We start from the raw sequence: 23,289 nt of genomic DNA, 5'->3' as shown, positions 1-23,289 counted from the left end.
GACTTCTCCCGTGCTGCCCCCCTTCACTTGAACGACCTCCCTTGCTCCATTCGTCTCTCACCCAATCTGTGCTCTTTCAAGCGGGCACTTAAAACTCACCTGTTCCTTAAGGCCTACCAACCATCCACTTAACCTCTCACCTCTTCTGGTTCTCCCCTGCCCTCTTTCTCTCTCCCCGTTGATTCACTGGCTCCCTTCTGTGCCTGATTCTGTTTACCCTCCCTTAGGATGTAAGCTCGTATGAGCAGGGCCCATCTTCCCTCCTGTCTCCTTACCTGTTCTTCCGTTCCATCTCTACTGTTTCTGCCTGCCTGGAGTTTCTGAAGTACTGGTACTTTGTGTTTATTGTTCTGTACTGTTTTACCCTGTACAGTCTACTGTTCGTACCATGTACGGCGCTGCGGAAACCTTGTGGCGCCTTACAAATAAACGATAATAATAATAATAGTTTGTGTTTGGTCCAGAGCCAGTTATTGTTTCTGAGTGACAGGAACTGTTTCCAATTTAGCCAGTGACTGTAGACCATATAACATATAGACAGCATTAGTGTGGTCATTAGATCACAACAGTCATTTCAGGTCAGGTAAGAATATAGCCAGGAAAAGTCAGTAAAAAAAAATGATGCCCCTAGGATTTCTATCTGTTTTATAGACCGAGGGAATTTTTGTATGTATCTGTTGGATTTTATTTTCAGTTCAACTTTCTTGAAAGTCATGTTCAGTGTCCTGTCGTGTCGTGGTGGAAATGAGAAGCTGGGTCCTGTTCTAGTAATTCAGTTCTGTTCTGGGTTTGTTGGCTTTGGTGACAAGCTGGTGCTCTCTCTTTCTGTGAAAGTCAGCTCTGGGCAGGTCAAAGCCTGGAATCCTGAGGCTAAAGGGCTGCTTCAAAGATTTAGTAAGAGACTGATAAAAACAGTATTCTGTATTTAGTAGGTAAGTGTATATGAGATATCCTACAGTTTAGTTTACTGTTCAGAGAAACAGGACTAATCGGATTATGTTCTTTTGTGAATGAAAGCAATCTGAATAATTATCTGCTGCCATAATAATGCACAGACTGGGTCCTGTTGGCACAGACTATAGATTGTCTCTATACAAACAAATAGTAGATTCTCATACATTTGCGTAGGCCTTTATATAAACACTTATGGTATTTTAAGCCAAAGATTCCATATTTCGCCTTAAGGGAAACTGATTGTCCATTCTACATTTTACTGATTTTGTTTTGAGAATTAACTAAAATCAACAATTAAAAGAAAAAAACCTCTGACGATTCTATATTTGTGTTTTACCATATGTCTTCTCTTAATCTGTGGAGATATGTTTCTACTCCCAACTCTCTCATTTTCCTCTTTTTTTCCCAGTCTCAGTTGATCTCTTGTCACAGCTCTCCATGTTTTGTGAAAAATTATTTTTCTATTGTAGCTGTATTATTATGTCAATGCACTTTTAGAGTAAAAAAACCCAAAACATACAGATCATTTTAAGTATGCACATCAAAGCACCAGTGTCAGAGCAGATGATACATTGTAAATGGTAATTAACTCCCTGTGCAGTATGCCCTTAAACACTGACAGCCTTTAATAAATTCACAATTTGTTTGTGCCTATCTGATCTCTGATAGCACACGGTAGAATGTTTACATAATTATATGCATAATCTATATTATGCTGCCTGCAACAAAAGCCGATAAAGTCAGGTGCAATGTAGTATCTGGGGTGATATGTGACAGGAGAACAAGATAGAACTAATTTTCGTACACTCCCCTTGACAACTAGTTATGTGTAAGAGATGCGCGCAGAGGAGTAATACTGGATGACACTTTTGTAGCGCTCACCTCTGCAGGAGGTATCCCCTCAGGTGGCTGACATAACAGAGTCACCTCCTGATCCAGAAACACTTCCCTCGACACTGGCTCCTTCTCAAAATTCTTCCTGAGGTCTTAGCAAAGAAAAAGAAAAAACAGGGATTAAGAGAAAGATATAGCAGAGTTAAATCTGAAAATATGAATAAGAAATGCGCACAATAGCAGGTAGATTAGCAGCGCTATGACATTGACAATGCTTCTGGAGAGGAATGGAACCAGCACGCATCTATCGGCTCTGTGCTGCAGCTCCTGCCAGCTCTGTATAACCCCACATTGCAGGCTGACAGTGATAGAGAGTGACAGAGAATGATGTATACATAGCCCCTCGGGGTACGCAGGTCTAAAATAAACTGGATTCCACATTCATTTAGCCTGTTCATGTACATTTTTGTTTCTCGTTGCTGTATGCCTGCTTACAGCACACACGGCTGGATTGCTAGTGACAGAAATTGATGTGGGATGTACAGTCCCCAATAGCACTGCTGTACTGGCACCCTGTGGCAACATGCACCAGCTCAGAAATAACAAGGGCCACCTCGTTGCTCACCTGTCTTCTCTCGTTTGTTTTTAGTATTCTAAAAGGAGCCTGACAACCATGTTTTGGGCACAGAGAATGCTTGCTTGTATTTATTGTGGGGAAAGCGCAGACACCAGGACCAGGAATTGTCAGCAGCCCCATCAGTCATTAAGCACCCTAATTCTATAGTTTTAAGATAAGCAGTTACATGTTATCAAGTAGGCACATGTCAAGAGCAAACAACAAACTGTAGGGCAAATGGGTGAGGTGACACAGTTGTAGTGACAAGGGAAAGAGGTAAGAGAGCAAACTGCAGTGCATTCTGGGAGTAATCTGTTGATGCCAAGGCAGAGCACACAATCAAGTATATCTGGAGGCATACATTACCATTGACAAAATCATGTTACAATGTGATCTTGTGATATCTTGAAAATGGAAAGATACAGAGAAAATAACAGAAACCTAAATAGATTAGCTACTACTTATTTAAATCTTTATCTGTTTAGCAATACTCAGTCTTCTTTTACTAAAGTGTGTGTTGCCAACTGTAAAGCACTGAGGAGTATACTGATGCTATATAAATAAATGTTAATAATAGGAAGAATAATGACAACATTAATAATAATAATTGAGTTATAACAACTTACAGCATCATTTTTGAAATGGTTGCAAAAAAAAAATGGAAAGGCCAATTGCAAGAACATTTCAATGAACAGCCCAGTGGCTTAGTGGTTAGCACCTCTGCCTTACGGCGCTGGGGTCATGAGTTCCTGGCCAAGACCTTATCTGTGTGGAGTTTGTATGTTCCCCCTTGTTTGCATGGGTTTCCTCTGGGTGCTCCAGTTTCCTCCCACACTCCAAAAACATACTGGTAGGTTAATTTCCTGTAAGATCCAATGGGGCATATCCTCTGTACAGCGCTGCAGAATTAGTGGCGCTACATAAATAAATGATGATGATGTAACAGATTAACTTTCAATAAACACTGCCAGTAAGTTCCATGTCAATTCCAGCAAACAAATCAATGCTCTCTAGTCTAATATACGTGATTAGAAACTGCAACTTTCTATATTCAAACAGTCAAATAATAAAAACAAGGAATCCGACATGGTGCAATAGGAGAAAGCTGGTATAAATTATGTGTAGATATCTCATTTGGCAGTCAAGATTGTGGTTCAAGAAGTACCACCCTATGACAACACTGGCAAAGACAATTAGATAGTCATTTAATTCTGAAAGCAATGATACCCAATAATAATGAATCCAGAAGGTTCATTAACAAAACATCAAGGCAGCAGAAGAATTTCTTTTTGTTAATCTCTTACTAATTGTAAGCGATTACATTTGAGTTTGAGCACCGGGTAATTGTGTTAACTAGGCACCTGCCCCCTGCTCATGTGATATATTAGGCACAGTCTTTCTTTATGCACCTAATATAGGACTGTCTCTAGTACTTCCGTGGAGGCATAAATGTGCATTAAATAGGGCTTCTCTGGATCTGCATTCTCCAGTACTGTAAAGCATTTTTTAATTTCTGGAAAGCCATCTCATACTCAGAGGTCAAAGGGCTAATTTAGTCAAAAGTATCATAATGATCAGCAGCTATTTATATAGCGCCACTAATTCCACAGCGCTGTACAGAGAACTCGCATTAGTCCCTGCCCCATAGGAGCTTACAGTCTAAAATTCCTAACATACTGCTGTGAGGCAGAAGTTCTAACCACTTAAAAGATATATTGGGCCGCACGGTGGCTATGTGGTTCTTTCTTCCACAGGAAGCCACTCTGGAAAGGTTGGTAAGAGGCTTTGTGATTCTTGAATACTGCAGGTTGAATCATAACCCCCCTACTTCTTCGGCCTGAGACATTTGGTCACAGCCTCAACCCAGGCAGTGGCTATTCTGTGTTGACTCACAATATCGCCCACATATTTCTCTGACTTCTTACATAACTGCCCCTTGCCAGTCCAGTGCTCACGAGCTGTCTACTAAAGCTGGGTACACACTACACTGTTTTCGTCCAATAATCGGCTGAAACAGCGGACATACGACCGCTCGTTCAAAAGTCGGGTCAGTGTGAACAGTTACACAATGGTCGAAAGTCTGCCCAAATGGATGATTGTCGCCTCACTTGGTTGGTCGTACCATTTAATATTTTCGTTCCAATCTTGTTTCCACTGTGTAGTGTGTATAGACTTCCGACAGATCCACGACAATCCTTCAATACCTCCTCGACCTGGGGGGCGTGTGTATGTAAATTTTTATGTCAATTACAGTCCCACGTGGTGTGTAATCCGCACATCACTGTGTTTTGTAACGATGTGTATTGCACCTGTCTGGCTGTAGACTGTTACACGTGTAGAAAGCACGTGGGTTATTACCCTTTGGATGTATGTTGCCAATCATTTCTCATTAACCTTTATAAAGTTTCAAAACTATGAAAGTTATGAAAGTTATAACGCCATAATAACCTTTATTACATAATGAATATGCCCCAATATGTCTGAAATACTCTAAAAAAACCACACAGTGTTAACGCAAAACTTTTATTGCTGGTAAAAACAATAGCAATGTTCAACTTCTCTAGTACAATATGAAAAGTGAAAAAAAAAGTAGTATTACAGTGAAATGGTGGCACTGGTTTGTGGCACAACAGGTGCAAACAGCATATACATATCATCCAAAGTATTATCAAGGATTTTGATTTTTCTCTTAATGTTCGCAATATTGTCTTTCATTTTTTTCAAATGATCGTAGAGCTCGGCGACATTTTTTCCCTCTTCCGAACTTTCGTCTGATATGACGATGGTAACTATGAAGCAAGAAAATACAGGTTTTACCATTTCGCTTCTATCTCTGTAATAAAATTAATACAAGTTTTATTCCAACACCTGACATGTGCTCACCTTGCACACTGCTCGAGATCACTTTGTGTTGCGGTCCCTCGGACACATTTATTTTTTCGCGTTTTATCACAGGTGTTATTACATCTATGGTATCTACAGTGGCCTTGTCACCGTTAATTCTTGCTTCTGACAAAACAATAATCATACGTTTGCATTGGTTCATGTGACAGTAGAATGAAATACATAAAGTCCTTCAAACAGGTACACTACACGACTACACGTGCTACTCACTTTTTTTTATGTTTTTACGGATTCGCTCCAGTCTCCTTGCCTCTTTATTTTTAAGGTCCGACCACCTCTTCTGGACTTGGAATTTATTTCTTTTTTTTCCAAGTTTTTCCTTCAGTAATCGCAGTAGTTTTTGCATTATCAATTCCTTTCTATTATTCACTTTTCTGTACTTTCGCTTTTGACAGTCGTAGTCGTACTGGTCCAGTACTTTTACCATCATCTCCATCTCTCTAGGGCTCATTGACTTTGCTCTTTTACCTGCAGTACAATCTTCTTGAGCATCTCCATCCCCCTCTGTAACTTTTCCTACATTTGTTGGCCCTTCCGGCACAATTTGTGCCTGCGTCTCCGTCTCCATTGCTTCCACCCCCACTAACACCTTCTCTTTATTCTCCATCTTCTCACGTTCCTCTGCGCCAGACAGGCGCCTCTATAATTTTTATTAGAGATGGGCGGGTCCGGTTCCCCGAGAACCGAACCCACCCGAACTTTGGCTATCCGAGTACCGAGCTGAGCAGCTCGGTACTCTCCCGCCCGCTCTGAATCGAAATCGAGGCCGAACGTCATCGTGATGTCGTCGGATCTCGGGGCTCGGTTCTCGCTATACTTGAAGATTATAAATACACGCCTCCACAGCAATCCATCGCCATTTGACAGAGGGAGAGAGCAGGGTGTAGTCATAGGCTAATTAGAGCAGGGACAGAGAATACAATATTCTTCTTGCAATTGCTCTAACAAAAATCGCTAGAGAAGAGAGGAGGATAGAGGTTTATTATTTTGTTTTAATATTTGGCACTCCCCAGTGCTTTTGGGGTGTCCCCCATAATTGTGCATAAATATTTCTGGCTGTCAAAAGTCATATCTGTCAGCAGTGGTTACCAAATAATTTTTAGCATTCCTCAGTGCTTTTGGGGTGTCCCCCATAATTGTGCATAAATATTTCTGGCTGTCAAAAGTCATATCTGTCAGCAGTATCTACCAAATAATTTTTAGCACTCCTCAGTGCTTTTGGGGTGTCCCCCATAATTGTGCATAAATATTTCTGGCTGTCAAAAGTCATATCTGTCAGCAGTATCTACCAAATAATTTTTAGCACTCCTCAGTGCTTTTGGGGTGTCCCCCATAATTGTGCATAAATATTTCTGGCTGTCAAAAGTCATATTGGTCAGCAGTATCTACCAAATAATTTTTAGCACTTCTCAGTGCTTTTGGGGTGTCCCCCATAATTGTGCATAAATATTTCTGGCTGTCAAAAGTCATTTCTGTCAGCAGTATTTTACCAAATAATTTTTACCACTATAAGTGCTTTGCGTTCAGAATGGATTCAAAGCAGTCCACATATGAGCAGAATGAGCAACCAGGTTCTGTCACCAGTCCTGATGTTAGTGTTCTCAGTACGTCATCTGGGCAAGGCGATGTCAAACTACAGAGTGTTTCGAAATCAGTCCAAAAAACAAAATCAAATTTTTTTTTTACTGTGTTGAAGCGAAAAAGAAGTGCTACTGAGCAAAAGTTAAGTGCCGATAAAAAATAATTGCCAACATGCCATTTTACACACGCAGTGGCAAAGAGAGAATGAGGCCTTCACCTTTGGCTATTAGTGGCAGATCCAAAAATGTTACTGAGCCTACAAGTGGTGCACAACTACTGTTACGCGTCAAAACCGAGCTGCAAGATAACAGTAAGGCATTGGAGGATAATGTTTGCTCTGAATCAGAAATGACACCGATCCCTGTGGAGAGTCCATCCAACAGTGGGATGTCTAATCTTAAGCATTCTGTTAGTGTACCCATAAAGAAGGGCCCTTTCAGCAGTTCTGCTGATGTGTACCTGAACAGCCCGAGTGTAGCCGCTGATACACAAATTGAGGATGCCACTTTGGAAATAGAAGAGGATGAGGGGAAGATTTATGGAGGTGACGAGGGCGCTAATGAGGATGTTGAATATTATGATGCAGACAGATACCAAATTGCCTCTCAATTTCTATTTATATTCTAGATTATATAACGGCTGAATAGTTTTCTATTTTATTCCTAGTGGAGAGGGGATCTGATGCAGACAGATACCAAACTGCCTTTGTCCATTTCTTTGTATATTCAAATTTCTAGTTCTACAGTCTATGCAGGCTGCTTTTTTTATATTCAACTACAAGTGAAGGGCGGGGGGGGGGGGGCATAGATAGCCACCAAAGTACCGTGGTCCATTTAATTTTACTTTCTAGCTCCACAGTCTGTGCAGGCTGCTTTTTTAATATTCAACTACAAGTGTAGGGTGTAATATACACCCAAAGTCGATGGCTACATTGCCAATAATCAAAGATGGAGGAGGTAGACAACCAGGTTTGACTGTATAATTTGCAGCCAAGTGTTCGCATTAAGGACGGCCTACCAGGGATTAAACTGTTTTTTCATAATTTATTAGCTTTAGAATTACCTCACTTATCTAAGAAACTGGTGGAGCACTAAATTAGGTTATTTTAGACCAAAAAAATTGTATTTTTTTCAAAAATGGCAAAACAAAACCAAAACCAAAACACGCATGGACGGTTTTGCAAAAAACCAAAACTAAAACCAAAACACGAAGGTAATCCAGATCCAAAACCGAATACAAAACCAAAACACAGGGGGGTCAGTGACCATCTCTAATTTTTATACACTCTGACATGGGCATTTGTTTAGAGAATGGAGCATTGTGGGTGGAGACTATTCGTGTATAATAACCTCGTGTATCAGTGTTTTTTTTCTATAACTGTAACCCGTTCATGACCATTTCATACGAAGGGATTTTACGATTCTTCGGCGCTGTACATTCGTTCACATATACAGTAAGTTCTTTCTGATTGATACATACACGTGTACTTGCATTGTTGAAATTTACAGCACGGATGGGACTTATGTTTTTTTTTTATTATACCCAAACAGATAATCACAGTGACATATGAAAGAAATGCTGACCTAATGAAGGATTTTATTGAGACCTACAGGGCTCACCCATGTTTGTGGAAAGCCAAATCCAAGGAGTATTCTAACAGAATGTTGCGAAACATGGCGATGCAAGAGCTTGTAAAAGCATGTCTGCCATATCACCCTGGAGCAACTGTTGAATGGGCAAAAAGCAAGATCCAGAACCTTAGGACTGTGTATAAAAAAGAATTAAATAAAGTTGAAGCATCCAAAAAATCAGGAGCTGAAGACGTGTATGTGCCAAAGCGCTGGTACTTTGATATGTTACACTTTGTGAAGGACCAAGAAACACCACGTACGTTCATTAGCAGCATGCCCACAGACAGCAGTTCATCCCCAGAGGTAGAGCAAGCATATGATATACCTGCAAGCGGCACAGTAAGTACAGTACATTATGATGTTGTAATGTTACAGATTTATTAATGTTCAAACAATCAACAACACAATAACAATGCATAACATGTTTATAAATATTCATATATAATCATTTTGCCATGGTACGGCACCATCACCGTTGAAATACGAAAGGTAGGCCTCACGATTTAATTTTGCCACTGAACAACTGTTTTTAGAGTGAGCACACTCTAATGGTGTTAAGCCCACTACCTCCATGTCCTCGCCATTACTTTCCGCATTGACCTGAGTGGTACGGCCACTATTGCTTTTACGCCGCAGAAAGTTATGCAGAACACAACAGGCCATCACAACTTTGTCGATTTTGTCCAAATGCAGGTTGATTGTCAACTGAAAAACTCTGAACCTGTTGCTTAGAATCCCAAAGGCATTTTCAACAACACGCCGAGCACGTGATAGTCTGTAATTAAATATACGCCTTTCATGGGTCATATTTCTTTGCGGGTACGGTTTTAATACATTCCCATGCAATGCAAAGGCGTCATCTGCCACAAACACAAAGTTTAATCCATATTTAGTGCTGCTCCGCAATGGAAGGTTTAGGGCATTGTTTTTTAGTTTGTTATGGAAGGCAGTATGCTCCAATGCACCACCATCTGAGACTCTTCCATTTTTCCCAATGTCCACAAATAGGAATTCATAGTTCGCATCCACGATGGCCATTAAAATAATGCTGAAAAACCCATTGTAGTTGTAGTAGAAAGATCCACTGTTTGATGGTGGCATGATTCGGACATATTTGCCATCAATAGCACCACCGCAATTTGGAAAATTCCATAGTCTCTCAAAGTCTTCCGCTATCACTTTCCAGTCTGCTTCGCTCAATGGGAACTGAAACATAATGATGTGTACATAGTTTACATTTGAACATGCATGTAATTTTATCCCCTCATTTGTTTGCTCTTTTTCAGCCTGCACTACTGTCTGATGGGCTCCTGCTGGAAGTTGAAGACCCGGATGCTACAACAATTTATCCCACGTGAAAGCCAGCTAACTGCAGACAGGCAAATAAAATAAATCAGAAGCGAAAGAGACGCAGAATACATGAAATAGCAGAAAGTGATGCACTAGCAGAAAGGATGCTTGATTGCGCTAACAGTCTGCTAACACCAAGAAAGGAACAGGACACATTTGAGCTACTCGCATCAACATTAGCTAGCAAAATGAGAAGTAGTAGCAAGCGCATACAAACTGAAATGGAGCGGCTGCTGTGAGACGTCATGTGTAGGGCTTCCACTGAAGATTTGTGGCCGGACACATGTCTTTCCTCAACTAACCATAGACACCAACAAGCATACACATTTCAGACCATGGGTGGACAAAGCGGCATGTCTCAACCTTGTATGACATCCACGCCATTACCATCAGTAAGGATGCCACATTACGTTGGGGACACATCTGGTATGGACACAAGCGAAATTTTGCACTACCAACATTTATAAACTGTGGCACTGGTCCTAACAATTTATGATTTGCACATTCCAAGTTAAATGTATTTTTACAACGTTAAATATGTTAATATGTAAAACGATATTTTTACAATAAATACTGTTGCTTTTCACAAACCTTCATATACTGGTCACTGAGAACTTCAATGATAGTATCACAGGTGTCAGGAATTATCATGCCAAGAGCTTGAGGTGAAATAGCCGTGTTGTATTTCAGATCTGCCAGTGTTCTCCCTGTTGCTAAAAAACCTAGGGTTGCTACCAGTCTTTGCTCTGGCGGTATGGGTCTCCTTAAATGGGTGTTCTCCCTCTGCCTGAGAGGGGTTACAAGTTGGAGCAGTTCCTGAAAAGTTGAATCATTCATACGGAGAAAATTCTTGAAATCACCGGGGTTGTTGTCCCGTATCTCCTGCAGCAGGGGCATATGGCAGAACGTATCTCTCCTCTTGAATCACTCTTTGCTCCAACAAGATCTATTCTTTCTCCTTCTTTCTCTTCTGTTCCGTACCAGCAGTCTTCTTGCCACAGTAAGCATGAGAAGTGCCGCTGCTTGTTCTTGTTTTGTAGCCATTGTACGCAGGGCCGGTGCCAGGTTTCACAGCACCCTAGGCAAAACTTCAGCCTACCGCCCCTGCTCGGCCCAAAACTATCTTCTCAGCCACTCACACACACACTTGACTTTTGAAAATAAATGAATACAAATTCTGCATTTATTGTTTAGGAACAAACACAGGATTTGTAGAGAGGAGTTTCCATTCCATGCCACCAGGGTGGGCATGACCATCACGTAAGGGGAGTTGCTATAATTTTATACAGTGCTAGGCTGCTCTACAACCCCTTCCTATGCTCAAATAGACAGGCAATGCTGCGTACACTATTAGGTGCATGTTGTTTACTCTTCACTAGCAGAGCAGTGTGAAGTAGGACATGCCTAACAATTGTTCTTGCAACAGGGACAAAGTCCTGACTGAGCAAAACAAGCAAACCCAAAATCAGGACTGCCCCATCATATTCAGGACTGTTGGCAGACTGTCCTGCTTTCTCCTACCTGTTCTTGAAGCTTTCCTTACCTGCAGCTGCTGGTGGCTTAAACTGAAATGCTGCTTGTCTGGATCCTGGGATGTTGTTGCCCTGTTTGGAATAAAGGATAGGTACATGAATTATGGAAAGTTTAGCAATGAGAGAACCCTCTGGGCCTTCCTCCCCCAAATCAAGAGCACCCAAGTTTAATAATTAGGCCTCCCTCCCTGCAAGCAGCCCAGACCTTAAATTAATTCCCATTTAATAAATAGACCTATTTCTCCAAACAGCCCTGACATTAAATTAATAGAATTTCCATTTAATAAATTGACCTACTTCCATCCCAAAAGTCCCGACCTTTAATAAGTAGTATTCACATTTAATAAATAGCCCCTTTTCTCTTCAAACTCTGCCTGCTCCCATTCAATTAATAGCCCTCAAATCATCCCAGTATTATAAATTTATAGTCCCACATTAAATAGGCACCACCATGACAACACTTTTATATTAAATACCCCCAAATAAATAGCCCCTACTCACAAATTAATAGTTCCCACCCACCATTAAATGATTAACCCCGAGCAATGTGGAAAAACATAATACCTAATGTATCATTATTTTTATCATTAAATAGCAATGTAATGTATAATTGCATACAGTAAGTACTTAAATAAAATGTCAGAAACACTCACTAAGCCATTAAATATTGCAGAAATGCAAAACTTGTTTTATAACATGCAACTATATTTTGTTTTGAGCAGCATCACCCTACTATTAAATTAACAGCCCAGACCTTTTTCCCAAAACATTAATAGCCCTACCTCTCTCTTCCCTGACACTTACCTTCTTCCATATGGATGTCAGCAGGTAAGAGTATCCACGCCTGTTTGATCCTGCAGCCCACCATAGTTTATCTTTGCCTCATCGGGGGCGGAGCTTATTGGATGGAAGGGGCGGAGCTTATCGGGTGGAAGGGGTGGAGCTTATCGGCTTGTGGGAGTGCTGCTGAGACTCTCGATAAATGTGAATGTCAGCCTGACATTGTAATTATGGCTGAAACTAACACAACTGTGCGGCGGCCGGCAGCTTTAGATGTTACTTTAGAGCAGCGGCTGCTGCCTGCATAGAGGTCAATGCCTGCTCAATGCCCGATGGCCGCCTCAGTGGCGCCCCTGCAAGGCCCAGCACCCTAGGCAGCTGCCTAACGCTGCCTAATGGTAGCGCCGGGCCTGATTGTACGTTTACAAATGGGAATGAATGAAGGGACAGTGTAGACTTCTGTTTTTAAGCTGTTTTGGGAGTTAACTATAGTGCAGAGTCCGCCCCTTTATGCTAATGTCTTCGGTATCTCGTACATTTCCCCGCAAATGTCGCTGCAGTCTGTACGAAATTAAAATCATTGCTCATGACAACATGACTGTAAAAAGTTGCTAAAGGGACGTCCGCTCTTCCCTTTCTCATCCTAAACAAGGCTAGTGTGTATGCTGACCATGGACCGAGCTATCGGACCATCGATCGCATGTAAAATCGCTCGGCATAAAAAGTTGGTCGAAATTTCTGTAGTGTGTACCCAGCTTAAGGCAGGAGCTGCTTGGTGGTCATTGTCTGCATCTAGGCACCAAGGTCACTAAAGACAATGATCCCATAGATTGTAAGCTTGGGAGCAGGGCCTTCTCACCTCTTTGTCTGTTTTACCCAGTTTGTTTATTAGTTTACTATGTTCGTCCCCAATTGTAAAGCGCTACGGAATATGTTGGCGCTGTATAAATAAATGATGATGATGATGATGATGAACCTTCAACTTTATCCACTGCTTTCAGGCATTGGAGAGTCAAAGTCCTGTATCCAGTAGAAGGGTAGCTTTTGCTCAGAATGCTCCTACTAAGTCGCACGTATAAATATATATATATATATACACACACACACAACACACAACACAGTGGTTGAAGTGGGGGTGTATACGGTGGTATGCCATACCACCACGTCTCCTACTGCCTTCGTGTGTGTGTGTGTGTGTGTCATAATGATAAAATAAGTAAGTTAGCTCTTAAACATAAACTATGGAGAGCAAGGAAAGATTTTGTTACTGACAAATAATGACAACATAAAGGTTAATATGCATTATGCCAATGGGTAATGGTTAACTTATTGGAGGACTGCAAGTGATAAATGCTATTTTTAAATGCATCAAACAAGTGCATTGTAAAATAATTTTAAGTCTCCATAGAAACCAATTTTCTGGGCATGTTTTCTGAAAATGCATAGTATCTAGTTCTGATTTTTCTAAAAAAGTGTATCTATGATCATTTTGCCTGGAAAGTATTGCACACAGTTTATAATTCCTACACAGTTATCTTACCTGCCAAGTGTATTTCAGTGAAGTTGTATATGTTTAATGTTTACACCAGAGTAAAATAAAGACTTTAATCAGTGTGATACAACTAAGCTATAGTGAGAATCTAAAACTGAAAAAGTAGCTGGTTTTTCTAAATTGTGATTATTCTTCTTTATTTTCAGCAGCCTCGTTGTGCAGTTAAGGCATACCTCCCAACTGTCCCGATTCCAGCGGGACAGTCCTGGTTTCACTGGGACTGTCCCGCTCGAGTCAGGGACAGTTGGGAGGTATGCACTCCAAAACTGACTTACTGTGAAGTCCCAATCACTGTCCAGACCGCATAGAGCGCATGCGCAGAACACAAGAACAACCTCTGCTATACACAAGTCAGAACTCTGTGGTGTTACCATGGAGATAGGTGGAGCGGAGATTGGGATGAATGGGGGCGTGGCTTATTTTGTACCGCTGTCAGGACTGTAAATGTTTGGAGGTATGACTTAGGGGCTGTTGCTGAGTTGAATGCATATGCATTCAAAAAATATTAACTAAAAAGCTGCACACAAAACTAGTGCATTATGCCCATATGCTAAGGCATAGGTGCTCAAACCCAATCTTAAAAAACTACCAACAGTTCATGTTTTCAGGATATCTTTAATCATGCACAGGTGAGTTAATCTATTTTTTAAGGTCAGTAATTATCCCACCTGTTTCTACAGACAGCAATCCTGAAAACATGACCTGTTGGTAGGTCTTGAGGACTGGTTTGAACACCTTTGCTAAGCTATAGGTCTCTCAAGATGTGTCCAGCACTGCATTACTAGCATATGTGCCAAGTGTACGTCAGGGGTACTGACACCCAGATACACTTACACTCAACAAGGTCATAAGCACAAGAAAAGATTTTTAATATTTATTTTGATAGCAAAAATGCATTTGCTATTATGATTCATTTAACTATAAAAAACCCTCAATACTGAAGCAGAGGTTCCTTCTCACGCCCGAATAAAAGTGGCAAAAGAAAATATATTTTAAAATAAAGCCACAAAATCATATAAGTAGGTTCATGTAACGGATTTACTGGATTTACTACTAATCTTGATTAACGCTGGCTCACCTGAGGTGCGGAGTCTAACGATCTCCCCGGTATTCACCAAGAACTGCCGCAAGGTGGGATGGGCTTTGCTACCAGGAGTCGCAGGTCGCGGTCCTCAGGTTTGCCCCAAGATGTAGTACAACGGAGTAGGAGCAAGATGAGAGTAGTCGGACAGGCCGGGTCGGTACACAGGCAGGCAATGAAGACAGAATCAGGAAGCAGTCTCGGAGTCAAACAAGCCGGATCGGTACACGGGTCACCAGAACAGGAGGGAGGTCAGCTAGCCGGGTCGGTACACAGGAAGGCAGATAAATGTATAGAGAAAGGAGCGTGAGGCAATCCGGGTCAGGGGCACAGGCAATCTGGGAGGTCAGCAAGCAGGTTCCGTACACAGAAGATCAAACACACAGGAAGCAGGAACGAGGAGGACACAGGAATCAGGAGCCAGGAACAGGTAAGTTGCTCTGACACTCACCAAGTGTCAGAGCTATGTTTTTATAGTGTGTCCAATTTGAATTCCCCGCCCTGGGGTAGCGATCACGTGACCGCCGAACCCGGAAGTGCGGCTTCCGGGTCCGACGGAGCGGCGGGGGAACGAGGAGAGGTGAGTATTCGTGACAGTTCAATACAAAAAAACCACCAATCAGCATCAGAGGGCAATCAGTCAATCAGAAGCAGTTAGCTAGTGCTGACAACCATCATCATCAGGGTGTATTTGCACCAGTCATCAGCCACCTTCTACTGACAGATATATACATGTCTCTGTGTGGATTTGCCTCTGTTTGTAAGAATGCAAACATGACATTACTATAATCAGTCTGCAATTGCACACCCCTTCCCTCCCCTGTCCCTCCTTTACAAGCGAAAGTAGGTGCAAGTACCAAATCTACATATGGAGGTAGGCAATCACTTGTGTTATATGAGCATGTGCATTACAAATTAGCATATTTTACGCTAAGTAAACAGATAGGTCCAACTCAGCATCAGCCCCTCAGTCTATAACTGTATATTTTAATGCTTTGCAACTTTTATATCTATGTCTAGATAAATGTATTTTCTCTTAGTCTGACCTAAAGTTCAAACACTTTAATTGTGTGCAGGTGGATTCCAATAAATTAGTAATGTGATTTCTAAAGACATCTCTTTATTTAAGGTAATTTGTATAGCGTAAATTGTGCAAATTTTCACTGTGCATGCCCACAAAGTGAAAGGATGCCTATGCAGACCTGCACATATCTGACATTCTCACCTCCTTATGGTTGGAGAGGTAGGGGAGGGAAGAGGCGTGCAAATGCAGGCCGAGTACAGAATAGGCGCGCTCAGGGCCGCCGAGAGGGGGGGGGAGCGGGTACATTTTACCCGGGCCCGGGCCGAGCCCTCGGTTCTAATTTTTATTTTTTCCTTTTTTTTTTTTTTTTTTCTATCTTCGTTTTTTTAAATGTTTTTTTTTTTTTCCCCGCAGCTGGGGGGGGGGGGGGGTCGGATCGTTGGTGGGGGGAGCTGGACCAATAAAAAAAATAAATATAAATAAAAATACTCACGTGACCGGGGCGCCGCGTCCCTCCTCTCCTCTTCTCTATTCCCACTGACTGCCGGGCATGACGTCATCAAGTCACGCCTGTCAGTCAGTGAGGAGCGCCTGACAAGACACAGCTAGAAGAAAGAAGAGAAGACAGAAGAGAAGAAGAGAAAAAGAAAGAAGCTGACAGGAGGTAAGTAAAGAAACAGAGAGGCAAGGGGAGGAAAGGGACAGTGCTATTAAGGGGGAGTAAAACAACGGGGGAGAGAGGCTGAGAATAAATAAAAAAGGGGAGAGAAACAATAAATAAAAAAGGGGAGAGAAACACAGAGTTAAAAAAAAAGGAGAGAGAAACAGTATAAATAAAAAAGGGGAGAGAAGCATAGAATAAATAAAAAAGTGGAGAGAAGCACAGAATAAATAAAAAAGGGGAGAGAAACAGTATAAATAAAAAAGGGGAGAGAAGCACAGAATTAATAAAATAGTGGAGAGAAGCACAGAATAAATAAAAAAGGGGAGAGAAACAGTATAAATAAAAAAGGGGAGAGAAACAGAATAAATAAAAAAGGGGAGAGAAGCACAGAGTTAAAAAAAAAAGGGGGAGAGGCACATTTAATAGTGGGGACTATTAATTTAAGATGGGGTGGTTTGGGGGCTATTGAATATGGGGGTGAGTTTAGGGAGAATGAGGTCTATTTATTAAATGTGACAATGAATTTATTAATTGCAGTGATGATTGCGGGAAATAGGTATTGCTGGGGCTGTTTGCAGGAAGGGAAATAGGTTTATTTATTAAATGTGAATAGTATTATTTTAATGTTGGGGCTGGAGGAAGGCCTAATTATTAATCGTGGGTGCTATTGATTTAACGCCGGGGCTGGCTGTAATTTTCTAAATGTAGCCATTTTTTTCCCAAATAGGTCCTCCAACATTTCAGGATCCGGACAAGCCGCAACTAAAGAAACCAGCAGCCACAGGTGGTGAAAGTGAGAAGAACAGGTAGGAGAGAGCAGCAGAGTGTGTGAAATGTTGTGATTCTAGTAGGGACAATGGGAATTTTTGGTGAGTGTCGTGCCCAATGTAAGGTGTAGGCCAAGACTGAACTCTTTGTGTACACACTGCATTGTTTGTATACTACACTGTGGTGGTAGATGTCTTAAAAGTCTGGAGTGCTGGGACATATGTGACGCTCTGGTGAATTCAGGATCTAGTGCTAGCCACGCCCCAACGGCGCATTGCCACACCCCAAATGTATGACCACACCCCCAAAAAATTTTGCACCGGCGTTAGGACTTACTCGACTATGAGGGGGGCCGCATGAATTTGTTGTACCCGGGCCCTGAATTCCTCTTGGCAGCCCTGGGCGTGCTCATGCAGACCAGCAGTAATACGCATTTAAGCCTGTTAGGAGGCATATCTTTTGCAGTTGTTAGAGGGCAGGTGGGTGCAAATACACACTGACTATGATAATCTTGTGTAAATCAGGCACATATACTGTTACAGCAGAGCAGGAAGTATCTTGAGATATCTCTTGAGATGAAACGAGAGGCTCTGTATATGAGCTGAAATACACTATTTTTATGTGTGCTTTATTAAGCATTTTTTGTCTATTTTGCAACCACCTCTAGATCAGCCCCTTAGAGTTTATTTTATTTGACATTTCAGAGTATTTTGGGTAATTAATTATACAGACACCACTTGGAAAAAAAATGGAAATGTAATTTCAGAGATTCATAGCTTGCTCAAAATAATCAAATCTCTGGAATGATAGGTGGGTGTCTCCCATACTCTTCACACACCCGTTCTGCTGTGAAACTGTGTGCTGGTAGAAAGGGAAACATAGTCCTCTTCAGGGCCCTGTGTCATCTTGGCTCCCCCCTCCTCACCATCTCCACATTTTTCTGCCTCACCACTCACCAAGAAACACTTTTAGTTTATGAAGGCTTCTCAAAACTAGGTGTGCATCTTAAAGTGCACTAGACGGCCATAGAGGCGGCCTAACTTAGCCCGAGTACAGTAACGGTGAGCTTTCACAATTGCGAACAGATACAGACCTGCACGTAGATGCAAATATGCTGTCAGTAGCTGTATCAGTGTCTGAGGGCTGGTGCAAATCTGTGCTAATAATGATAATAACGGTCGCCAGCTCTAACTCAGGGGCCAACGCAGGATTTTTAAGGGCAGCTATATTTCGGTGATTCTGAATTGTACAGCAGCTGCGGCGCTGTCAAAGAAGCGTCCACGGCAGTGCTGTATTGTAGTATAATACAGCACTGTCGCGGACGCTTCTTTGAAAGCGCCGCAGCTGCTGTACAGTACCGTTCTTTCGTGGAAGGGAGGGGTTTCTGGAGAACCAGAAACCCCCCCTGCGTGCGCCCCTGTAACTAGTGGCTTCTGATTGGTTGCTTGCGAATTCACCTCTGAAGCTGATAGATTCTTTCTTCATTGACTGTGAATATATTATTTGATTTTGTGGTCATATTTTAAAATAATTTTATATAAATCAAGCATAATAACGAATGAGTAATTCACTATCAAAACAAATATAAAAAAAATGTTGTTGTGCTTATGGCCTGGTTGTGTGTATGAGTGTATCTGGGTGTATGTATGCTTGCTGTTAACCTGGTGCATATGCTACTGCTACAGAGCTGGATGCCGCAGACTCAGAATATAAGCATAAATACACTATTTTTATGAGCAGCTTAATTTTTGGTTGTCCGACCCAGCATCAGGTCTTCAGTGTTTATATTTTAAAAAATATATATATATTCTACTGTTTATCTTTATTGCCATGATCAACATTTCAGACACTGAATTATTAACAAAACATTAGTCATATTCGTTGTAGCATAAAACACGTCACGCTGTGCTAGACAAATTAACTTGATATAAAATTAATTCAGTTAAAAAGGAATTCACTGTGACCAGCGGCATTTAATGTTGATACAGGCTTTACTATTGCAAACCACTGTTTGCAAACCAATGTTTCACAATAACGTTCACAATAAAAAACCCTGAAGATAACATTAAACACGGCTTATATCTGAATCGCCTTTTATCACCCTGCCAATTTTACATATGTTTCATTTGGGTATTTTACTGAATTAACCAAACACACAAAGCTTGGATTATGTCAGAAGCAGCTTTTTCTCTGATATTATTTAGTTCTTAAACTACTAAAGGGAATGTTCTCAAATGTTACAAAATTACTATGAACCTGCCAAGTTACATACATAACCCTTTTTCCTTTATGCAGTAATCTTTTTATGTTACAGTTAAGTAGCAAGCAGGATTTAATGTGGAAGGCGCATCCAGTGGATTAAAGCACAATAAACAAAAATAATAAGCACATACAATATCAAGTGTCAACTAACCTGTAAACAAAGACAAATAAAAACAGCATTAAATAAAATAAAACTGTGTTGGGATGGAAAAGTAATAAAATGAGTCAAATGTCTATTTGTGCTCAAAGCATAATAAAACAACAATCACAACATAAACCGATTCTCGAAATTGTCACGGCATGAATAATGCATAACATAAAGAAGTACTATAGGTATTAAAGCAAGGAATTGTTTTCAGAGTGACCTTCAGATATACTGTATAAATGAAGATATACTACTCAGAATTGATTGAAGTATACATTTCCAAGCATTTGCTTAGAAGGCATTGTGAACTCAAAGATAAATAGTAAGCCTCGGGGTGCTGTTGTGTGTCACAGTTTCATTGGTTATCTCTCTCAGACACCAGTAATGCTTCGCTAACAGATACACAAGTATATAACATCAAAAGAGTAAGTGGCATCTCTATTGAAAGCAAAGAAATTGTTTCTATTGTAAGTGGTAATAATGCACTTTCTGCAGCACCCTATTATAATATAGGAGGAGAAGAATGGTAAATGCAATAAAAGTGCATTCTGATATTGTTCAGGGATTCAACTCTTTTCAAGTTCTCTTATAATCATACTTTATAAAATTTGAGGTGGTTAAAAAGGAACACTTATACCCCTTTCATACCGAGGTACGGACACAGGAATAACCCAGATAGTGTGTCAATGTTGCAACCAGAGTATTACCGTGTTGGAGCCAGATACCCTGCAGTACGAAAGGTATTCCCGGGTTATTCTACCCGGGTTCTATTAAAAGCAGCTCACTGGCAGATCGGATTCACTTATACAATCTGGAGAGATATGTGGAATGTTTCCCTAGCAAGGAAATAGTCTAGCATTTTATTCCCAACGTTTCACATATCGGGCCGGATTCATAAAGAAAGGAAAACAGTGATTTTGTGCGTATCATCTGCAAAACCACTCAGCACATGCCATGAACCGGACTATATGCTACAGAACGCAGCCACGTTCATTTCATCTTCAAACATAAAGGACACCTACTACAGCTGTCAATATCAGCAAGAAAACGGGGTGGGGAAGGGGCATTTGGCCGTAGTCATTGTACAGTAAGGGCATGCCAAACTCAAGCGCATGCAGCAGCATCCGATTCATGCTCTGGGCTACTTGTTTTTCAGCCGTATCTCTTGCTCCAGCTACAGGTCTTGGCTAAGTGCAGATTACTAGTGATGACGGCTGTGTATGCATGCTAGGACATATGTATGCAATCAGTAGCAACTGCAAAAATGTATTTTAAGTACATTAGATATTCATAACATTCTAATAAATGTATTCAATGGAAAAAAGATATTTAAAAAAAACACATTTATTTTTTATTTTCAATATTTTGTCATTAATTCCTTGACAGGTGACAATAATTGAATACTTTTTTTTTTCTGTGTGTTCTTTTGAGAATTTATATTTCACACAGGTATTTGACTGTATCCTGCAGTATCCTGTGTAGTAGAGCAGAGAAGACCTACACTTGTATTCACTAGCGCACATATCTTCAGATCTACTGGTCAAGTTTTAGCGCGCGTAGACCCTAATTATGTGCATTCTGAAACAGACTCACATGGCGCTCAATATCTGTCCCTTGATTAATCAGGCCCATCATGTTGAAAGCATCCCCCATTTCAATGAAAATGCCTGCTTGCCAGGGATTTTGGTGAATGTTTTATTCAATTAAACATTATTTTAAATTATGTGTCTGTGAGTTTTATTTATTTATTTACACCATTTTTTTTTATAATGGGATGTGGTCTTAGGGTTCCTTCATACTGGGATCACAGAGAGTTAAAAGTTGCCACTATTTTCCTTTCCCTGGCCTCCGCAAACCAGGGTTGTAGGGATAATAATATATCCCCTCCTGGTGCAGGTCCATGCAAACCCTGGGGAAACCCTAGGCGTTGTACCTCTTATTTTGCTGCTTACTATAGAAGGCGGGAGGTGAGGGTGGCATCCTCCCTTCTTGGGATGGGAGTATGGCGATTGGCTATGACTTCATAGCCAAGTGCCATACTCCCAGCACTCCACTGAAATGGAGGAGCAGCAGCCAGCATCTTCACGGGTAAGAAGCTGCTGGCTGCTTCTCGGCGGCTGTTCATACGAATATCAGCAGCCGTCGTTCTGTGTGTGGGTGCTGCAGAGCCATTAAATCCACTGGGTGAGTGATATTATATCACTCATTCAGTGTATTAGGTATCCCCACACAATCAGCAGCTGCCTTGGTTTGTGTTGCTACTAAAGTACAGTGTAAAAGTTGTAGAACTATTTTTGGCAAAATCATATTTTTCTATCTATAGAAATATATGTTGTGGACTTAAAATATAAATATATTTATTCAAATATGTTACTAGCAGAAAGCTCTATCTCTACCGAAAAAAACAATATACAATTCACACCCTCCTGCCATGAAGTAGTTAAACAGTGAGGCCACTTATTCTCTCTTCAACATACCGAATTTGATGTTTATTTGTTCTTTATGGTTGGGACACTTGTGTGTGTAATGTTTGTCCTTATTGCAGGCACTGCTCAGTATAGCTCCCTATGGGTTAAGTAGAAATCTTTCCAATAGAAATGCTCTTTTGATGAATGTGATGCCACTTTCTGCAGAACTTCAGTACACATTTTCACATCAGAGAAACTTTGTAGCATGAGATTGTTAATAAGTGTGTCATCAATCATCAGCAAAACAAATTAGCTGGCTCGTCTTTTAAAGCCAGATACTCAAGAAAAACACATAGCTGCATGGGAACGGATTCCCATTGTGCCTTTATTCTCTAGCCTCTTCTTTCTAATCTAAAGCCATGTGTTTAAACTAAACCTGAACAAGAACGACATCTATAATATCACTTCTGAATATATTCAGCTTCAACTGTAACATGTGAACCACCAGCTAGCTCAGGGAAGTCAGTGGCCTATAGACCACAACTGACAAACACTGATTTAGACGTGGGATGACAGTACTTTCATGTCTGACTAGTGATGGACAGAGAACTTGTTCTGCCACTTTGAGGAGACAAAGTGGAGTAAAAAATCTTGTAGACCTGATTTAAAGAGAGATCTGCAAGTATTTGGTAAATCGGAACATGTCACCATGAAGATGCATTTTACATAAATATATTTATTAAAGACCCTATGTATAACCCTTATTGTTTAACTCAATATTAGAAATGTTATTGGAAGCCACCACACAGTGACCAACAGGGACATGCCTTCTGTTCACTTTCATATCTATGTTAAAAAAAATATCATAATTGCTTGTTTTAATTGATTTACTATATCCTTGTATGTTTCCAAGCATTATGTAAGTTACAATTTACCATTTTATGACTTTGAACCCTACTACAGAGGTGCTCAAACTCAATCCTCAAGAGTTACCAACAGATCATGTTTTCAGGTTTTCTGTCTGTAGAAACTGAAATAAAATGAGGAAACGGGGTGGAAATGGAATAATTTCCGATGCAGAAAAATAGGTAAAGTCATCTGTATATGATTAAAGAAATCCTAAAAGCACAAACTGTTGGTAGCTCTTGAGGACTAAGTTTGACCTAGGGGTATATTTATCAAGCGGCAGATCCTTAAACATTT

At 40.8% G+C, this 23,289-nt stretch overlaps 1 protein-coding gene across 4 annotated transcripts in view; it reads right to left on the bottom strand.

The window, feature by feature from the left end:
- The window catches only part of UNC5A (unc-5 netrin receptor A), a 281,379-nt gene that overhangs the window by 62,309 nt on the left and 195,781 nt on the right, over positions 1-23,289 (bottom strand). For all 4 annotated transcript variants that reach the window (XM_075209143.1, XM_075209142.1, XM_075209141.1 and 1 more), the window contains exon 4: positions 1,837-1,940. In XM_075209143.1, coding sequence (XP_075065244.1) covers positions 1,837-1,940 — 104 coding nt within the window. The remainder of the gene's footprint in view (positions 1-1,836; positions 1,941-23,289) is intronic.

Source organism: Mixophyes fleayi, chromosome 4, assembly GCF_038048845.1.
Source record: "Mixophyes fleayi isolate aMixFle1 chromosome 4, aMixFle1.hap1, whole genome shotgun sequence".
Lineage (NCBI taxonomy): Eukaryota > Metazoa > Chordata > Amphibia > Anura > Limnodynastidae > Mixophyes > Mixophyes fleayi.
The sequence above is the reverse complement of the archived record's forward strand: the minus strand, read 5'-3'. Positions and strand labels throughout refer to the sequence as shown.